This window comes from Monopterus albus, unplaced genomic scaffold, assembly GCF_001952655.1.
Source record: "Monopterus albus unplaced genomic scaffold, M_albus_1.0 scaffold52.1, whole genome shotgun sequence".
In the NCBI taxonomy this organism is placed as follows: domain Eukaryota; kingdom Metazoa; phylum Chordata; class Actinopteri; order Synbranchiformes; family Synbranchidae; genus Monopterus; species Monopterus albus.
The window spans coordinates 2,543,566-2,551,247 of record NW_018127932.1 but is presented as its reverse complement, the minus strand read 5'-3'; the positions used below and the strand labels follow the sequence as shown (position 1 = coordinate 2,551,247).

General features: G+C 39.3%; 1 protein-coding gene across 1 annotated transcript in view; it reads left to right on the top strand.

Moving 5' to 3' along the window:
* LOC109961100 (potassium voltage-gated channel subfamily KQT member 5-like) overlaps positions 1–7,682 on the top strand; it is a 112,760-nt gene that overhangs the window by 79,012 nt on the left and 26,066 nt on the right. The window contains exons 5-9 of the mRNA XM_020601695.1: positions 938–1,063; positions 1,522–1,632; positions 1,763–1,858; positions 4,965–5,059; positions 5,806–5,832. Of these exons, the coding sequence (XP_020457351.1) occupies positions 938–1,063; positions 1,522–1,632; positions 1,763–1,858; positions 4,965–5,059; positions 5,806–5,832 (455 nt within the window). The remainder of the gene's footprint in view (positions 1–937; positions 1,064–1,521; positions 1,633–1,762; positions 1,859–4,964; positions 5,060–5,805; positions 5,833–7,682) is intronic.

Genomic DNA, 7,682 nt, shown 5'->3' with positions numbered 1-7,682 from the left:
ATATGGTTCCCACTTTACAATAAGCGTCACAAAAAGCATTAACAAATGGTTAATAAAGGTTAAGTAATGGTTACTCACTACTGTTATACATTTTTAAAGAGCATTAATAAATGCGTAATTACGAGTAAGTAATGCTTACAGTATACAGCAGGGGTGGCCAAGTCAGGTCCTTGAGAGCTACCACCGTGCATCCTTTCCAACTCCCATGCCCCTGCCCACTGCTGCATACCTGCATCATGTGTGTTCAGTCAATCAGAAGCTGGAAGATACCACCTTAGATGAACGTGGAGCGAGGACAAAGTGAATTCGTTGGTTGAAGGATGGACAAGTAAGTGAACAATTATTATGCTTAAATGAACATTAAAACAGCCTTCTCCTAATGAAACTGCTAATCTGTGAACTTCGTGAAATAAATGTTAATATCTTTATTGACAATTTACTAGTATTACCAAGAGAGCATTTGAGTTGTTGAATGCAATGCTTATTATTGTATTATTTAACGTTTAGTTAATGCTTATTACTGCATCAACAAATGTTAGCAGTGTTGTTAAACACTATTAAATAATGTATGAAGTAATACTTTAATTAACGTGAAAAGCATTAGTACATGATTAATAAATGCATTAGTTACCTATTAGTTAATGCTTATTACTGCATTAAGTACGGTTAATTAATGTACCCTTATTGTAAAGTGTTACCTGTAAGTACGGTTAATTAATGTGAAAAAAGACCTGATTTGGTTTATGTTGTATGACAGCTGAGAAGTAAGAGGCCCCTTTAATCTGTGTTTTTTATGTTGAAAAAAGTGAATTCTTGCTGTAAAACAACCCCAGAAGGTGTTGATTAATTTTCAGAGCAAAGTATCCAGTGAATGAGATTCATCTTTCAACCTGCATGAGGTACTATGAAAAGCTAATATAATGTGTGTGTCTTGCAGGAGCTGGTGACTGCCTGGTATATTGGGTTCCTGGTACTAATCTTCTCCTCCTTCCTGGTCTATCTGGTGGAGAAAGAATACAACAAGGAGTTTGCCACCTACGCCGACGCTCTGTGGTGGGGCACGGTGAGCACACACATGTTACACACAGAACTGAACACACATTTTGTCTGTTGAAAGCCCTTTGGATACACTGGAATGCACTGTTTCCTCCTCCATTTAAAACCCATTACACCTTGAAAACATGACTAGGGCCTTGAATTGAATTTTGTATGTAACTGAAAGCCAATACAAAGATCTAAAGGCTGGAGTAATGGGAGAGCTAAGAGCCCTCACCAGTGGGTGGTGAGATTACAGACCAGCATCAACGTAAATCAGCAAAATCATAATAATATTTAACCCACAGAGTCTTGAGCTGTTCTCAGTATATCATATGGTACATCATATTTGCTGTCAGTCTTTTTATTTGAGCGTCTGAATCTTGCACATGATTTAAATATATAAAAATGTAGTCACAGTTGTTATACACAAATTATGAGAATTTAAAGTCCTGGTCACCTGAGTGCTGACCTCTGACCACGCAGATCACCCTCACAACCATCGGCTACGGTGACAAGACCCCGCAGACGTGGACAGGACGGTTGTTGTCAGCTGGCTTCGCTCTGCTGGGGATCTCCTTCTTCGCCCTGCCAGCTGTGAGTCAAACACATCATAACACCATGACTGTCTACATTTGTCTCCCCACAGCTTTGTACATCTAACACTAACAGGAGTAGGGATCATTTTCTGCAAATTAAACTTAGTACTGTGTGTGTGTGTGTGTAGGGCATCCTAGGGTCAGGTTTTGCCCTAAAGGTGCAGGAGCAGCATCGACAGAAGCACTTTGAGAAGAGGAGGAACCCAGCTGCCAGCCTCATCCAGGTAGACACGTCTACACAAACACACGTACCCAGTACCGATTTATTTTGCAGCAGCTGAGGACCAGTGTGAAAACAGAACTTTCTTTTATTTATGTGCAAATGTTCATGCGTGTGTGTGCATGCTTTTTTGTTTTGACTATCTCTAAACCTTTTGTGTCTGGGTCTGAATAAATGCATGATTGTGCATGTCCACTCTTTACCCTTTGGATGAGTATGTGCAGAAATGTGCAGAAATGTGTGTGTGCGTGTGTGTGTCTTTACCATCTCTCCTCCCATCAGAATAAAGGTGTTTCATTAAAACTGTACTTCACGGGAGTGTGTGTGTGTGTGTGTGTGTGTTTCCCATCTCTGGGCTGTCAGGGTGTGTAGCTGATGGTGACTAATAGTGTGTGACTCTCAGGTCCAATAGCAACATACACTGCCAGGATTTATGGCTGTTTCCATGGAGTTCATTCCCTGCATAGACACTCCTCCAAAGCGTCACTCATTTTAACAGATAAGACCAGCTGCATTACTTTCTAATGAACCATAACTATCTGGTCTGGAGCCTATGAATATTTGTGTGTGTATACACAAAAGCGTGCATTTGTTTTGTGTGTTTCTTCATATTTCTATTTGTTTCTCTATGGTTTGCGTGTGTGTGGTCACTCTCAAGTTATAACTACTGTGACCTACTTATATTTTTGTCCTAAAGAAAAATCAATTTCAATACATTCTTTCTTTGAGATTCCATCATAGATTCTATCAATTATGATAATATAATACTGACTAACTTTGTTAGTCAGTATTATATTATCCTAACCCTAACCCAAAACATGGAGATATAGCATGTGGTGTACCAGCTGTTAGACATGTGTTTAATAAGGACTTCCTCTGGGCGTGCACAATGAGCAATCAGTCAGCATTTAAGTCAAAATCTTTGCAGTTAACTTTGTATTTTTAAACTACACATTTGGAAGTGAAAATAACCTTGATACTCCAAATAGCTACCCAAACTGTCTGGTGTAAAAGATTGCATCCTAATGAAGGGCTTTCCAGAGTGACCGTGTCACAGCAGGCTGCTGAGGCCTGTCCATTTTCAAACACACTTAGAAATGTAACCAAGAAATGCTACATTTTTACCTTCAGCATCCCATAATCCACTGAGTCAGATGTTTAATGGAGCAATCAGGCAATCCTTGTCATCTTGTAAAACAAAGAACCGTTAAATAATCATGTAAATATATTGCTTGAATTACACAGATGGAAAAAAGTTACTGCAGGGTGTTATTAATGGAAACCATAAACTTCACTGTTTGTCTTAACACCCTGGCTATGTTGTTAATCACAGACTGTTACAATAAAAAAGAAAGTTTTACCATCATTTTCAAGTTGTGCAGTGTGTGTGTGTGTGTGTGTGTGTGTGTGTGTGTGTGTGTGTGTGTGTGTGTGTGTGTGTGTGTGTAAGTGAAGTATCACAACTTGTGCTATCATTAAATGTCATGTCATCTGTTTGACTGCAAACCTCCTGGGGATAAACGTCAACATTCTTAGTGATGGAAATTTATGCATTATAATACAGTGGGTTTTTTTTTATGGAGGACAGTTTGGGTGCACTCACTTTTGTTTCACTTCCAAATACATGGTTTAGGTGATACTGTATAAGAAAAGTCTCACCAGGACTCGATGCATTCCAAGTATTTTCACACATTTATGGGAATTAAACCGAACATTGTTTTGTCTCTTCTCCCCGTTTTAAATATGAATCAGTTGATAAGCTTGACAAAGAACAGTTGGAGCCAAATTGATCCTAAATAACCCACTGAGGGAGCAATTAATCCTGTATGTCATTAATGTCAAACACATGGTCACTACGTTTTCCAAAGGAAACTTGGAAGCAGCTTTGATGTGTTAAATATGTGGATGACATTACTCTTCTGTTCATCACATCACTCCCCCATCTCACACAGCTCTCCCTGCTTTAAACCACTGTGTGCTGTGGGTGTTTGTGTCTCTAAGCCTGAATGGCAGGATTTTACCACTGTCTACAAGCCTCAGCAGCTGGTCAATTGTAAATTTCACCTGCTGTAATAACTATTTGGTCTGCCAGCTGTATTTTTAGTACAAGACTGGGTCTCCATATGGCTTTAATTTCTAAAGTGGGCTAAGAAACAGCAGCCAAAATTGATCAGCACTTGGTAGGTGGCCAGTGTTAATTTCCCACCCAGTCTGTATAAAGTGTTTATGGAAAGGCTTTACAGTCATGTCACAAATCTTGTAGCCACAGCTGGCATCATCAAGGAGGTTCACTTTAGGTTTTGGTTCATTCTTAGACATTGCCTGAGGTGGATGTGCATTTTAATGTAATGTAAATGTTCTACCACCACCATGCTTTACTGCTAGTTAGGCTGATGCACAAAAAAGTCTTGGTTACTGTTGAGAAGATTAAAAGAGACTAACTGACTGACTCTGGGTATCACGTGTGACTTGAACAGTGACTTCTCATGTCCAAGTCTAACATTTGATGAAAGAGTCAGTTTCCATTGCATTATGTTCAATTAGCAAAGGTGTTTGTTTAGGAAAAGAGTCCACTCTTAAGACCTCCAATATGGCTGCCAGCTGGTTACAGCACATCCTCTAAAACGCCTTGTGTATGTTACATGATCACATAAATCTCAGTCCCTTGTTCCTCACCATGTTTGTTCCATTGCACTTTTGTGCCATGTATGTATGTGTGTGTGGACACGTGGATGTGTGTGTGTGTGTGTGTGTGTGTGTGTGTCCTGTCCATCTCTGCTCCATCCCCCGCCCAGGCGGCTTGGCGTCTATACTCCACGGACGGTGCTCGTCCCTACCTCAGAGCCACCTGGCACCACTACCAAAGTGCTCTCCCCTCCCTAAGGCATGTATCCCCTCCACCAGCACCACCAGCACCGCCCCCACCTCCCTCCAACTCCCAACCTCAATACATCAACACTACCCAAAAACTAATCAGCTTTGTCTTTTTTCCCTCCACGCCTATCCACCTCCTATGTTTCTCCCTTATCCCCCTTTTTCCCTCCCATACTTTACCCCATTAATTGTTTCATTTATCATTATTTTATTTATCCTGTTGATTCTGCACGTAGTGTGTCTGGCGTAGTTATGCTGCTGATGAGAACTCGGTTTCCATTGCTACCTGGACGCCTCATTTGAAGGCGTTGCATACCTGCAGCCCCGCCAAGTAGGTAACAACTCACAGACTTACAAACATGGCTGCTGCTGCTCAGGCCTTCTCATCTCTCCTCCTTAGCTGGTGTCTGTAGCTTCAGCTTTTTTCCTCCTATATGACTAACTGCAATGCAGCATTGTAACCATTTTCATAGGAACACTTGAATGAATATTTTTTTTATACCCCAATCAGAGACTGTTTGCTTAGCATGCATAAGCTTCAAACCATTTTGACAGACAGCTTTACTCATTCACACATGGGAGTTACCTAATGCACAATCTGTACTTGGTGGCTAAATGTCTTGCTGATAATTGGTAGATTGTGCAACTTTTATACATGCAAATTGTAAGTTTTTAAAAAAGATGTGCAATCTAAAGCTAGTTTACCAAAAGGAAATAGACCATTTCCATTATTTTGATACTATTACACTGTATAACATAAGAAGAGAAGGAACATAAAAATATAAAGACTGAAGTAACCAAATTCATCCAGTGCACACCGGATTTCAAACCTTTCAGATTTCTCTGTCTGTCTTTTAGCAGATGCTTACTGTGCATGACCAAAGCTTGCATATGCTTTGAAATAATTAACTCCAGTAAATTATTTAAAGTATTTTTCTTCTTGCTTTTTTGGCTCGATGCCTCTCATATCCATTAGTGGGAACTTTTGTATGAACCCATTTTAATCTGAATCTCTTAATCTGATATACCGATTTCTCTCCCTTTGTCTCTTCCTCTTTATCTCACTAACTCATGAAGGAAAGAGCAGGGCGAGACTACTTACAGGTTTGTATGACTCAGCTCCTCCAAAGACACAAACACACACACACACTCTCCACATGTGATGCTATAAAACTTGTTTTATGCCTATTGTTTTGTCTTAACATTGTTGAAATTGTGATATCTGGTTTTCCTTAGTAAATGCTTTAGTTAGTTCCTTTGTTGTTTAATTGCAGATTGGGTTCTCATATTTTCTAATGATGAATTAATTGTTGATTTATGTCTGTTGTTGACATTTATCAGATAATAAGGATGGTTTTGAATCTATTAAAAACTGCAGTAGCCATCTAAGGCCTGGGATATATTGATGAGTTAGTTGCTTGGTTTATTAATTGACTGATTTAGTGAACTCTTATTTACCCATTAGAACTAATTCAAAGGTCTAAAGTTGATTTATAGATGATAACTTTTTTTACACAGTTATGACGTGGTAAAGTGCCAGTGATGTTGTAAGCCAGAATGGGGGAAGAAAAGAAAAAGGTTAGAAACATTAAACCTGAGAGAAGGTACTGTACACTGCAGTACTATGACATATAAAATATTATAGTGGGCAGTTGAGCAACAACATGGTGAATGTAGTCTGATAAAAGGAAACCAGAGGTGTCTGCTCTACATTTATTTACCATTTGAATAAAACTTGAAAGGTCAGTAGCTAATACAGTCTCTTAAGTGCTCTGCTGTAGTGCAGTTATTGACTGGAACTGCACTGGATTCAGAACGACAGACAGCAAGACGCATTTATAGAGACAGCTGTCTTTACATTATATACAGTGAAACTGAAGGTATAGAGTAAATAAAGTACCAAGAGCTACTTCTGAATGATCGTTTGTGAAGGGTCGCTGTGCTGTACTGTCCCAGCTTTCTTCTCCTTTTTTTATGTCCTTACTTTACTTTTCCAGCTTTTTCTTTATATCTCATCTTCTTTTGTTTCTCATTTCACTGCAGTGTTTCTCTCCACATTTGACTTTGAGGCAGGGAAGGGTAACAGGCTTCTGTGTCTTTGCTGGGTGTGTGTGTACGCATATGCATGCACACACACCTCAAAAACAGGAGTCTGTACCATGTCTGTACCATGACACACTTTTTCCATTGGGACAGTATTTATATAATTCATCAAACACAAGTCTAGGAGAGACAGAGCAAAGTTGAGAGAGGGTTATGGGAGGGGGCTGGGGGATTCCAGAGACGAAAAAGATATTTTTGAGTTTAATTATGCTAGTAAAGCTTTTACAATGCAACACTTTTTTGTCAACATTTAGTGGCCTTATGAAGAGCCATGAGCAACATACACTATGGAAAAGGAAAAAGAAAGTTTAGCTTAACTTTAACAAAGTTTTTCAGTCAAACACACAAACAAATGTGCTTCTCAACCTTAAACAAAATAACATTTAATTAGGCTTTGTTGCTTCAGCAACATTCATTACCCAGAAATCCCTCTGTTTAAAGGACTGTGTTTAATTACCCTTTCCCTTCTTATAAACTTTTGTTGAAGCAAGTTCAATTCACAATTGTGAAATCATAATTATGCACACTTTGATGACACTGTTTCTTTTCTCTATATTACACACAGTATAGATACCGGCTTTCATCAAACTCGATTTGACAGTTCTAGGTGAAAGGTTATTCAATCAGAAGCTTTGACCCATGGGGAACATGAGACAATGGATGTCCTTGAGTTATTTATTGGGGGTAATTATTTAGATGGTAAAAACAGCGTTTGCTCGAGATAAAACAGAGCCTATAGCATATGTTCCTCAACACAGAGCTGTGTTCTTTGTAAGAGAGGTGCAAAAACGGGGTAAAACACCTTGCAGCTGTTCACCCCCCTCTCTCAGACTCGCTGCTTTATGAACCGC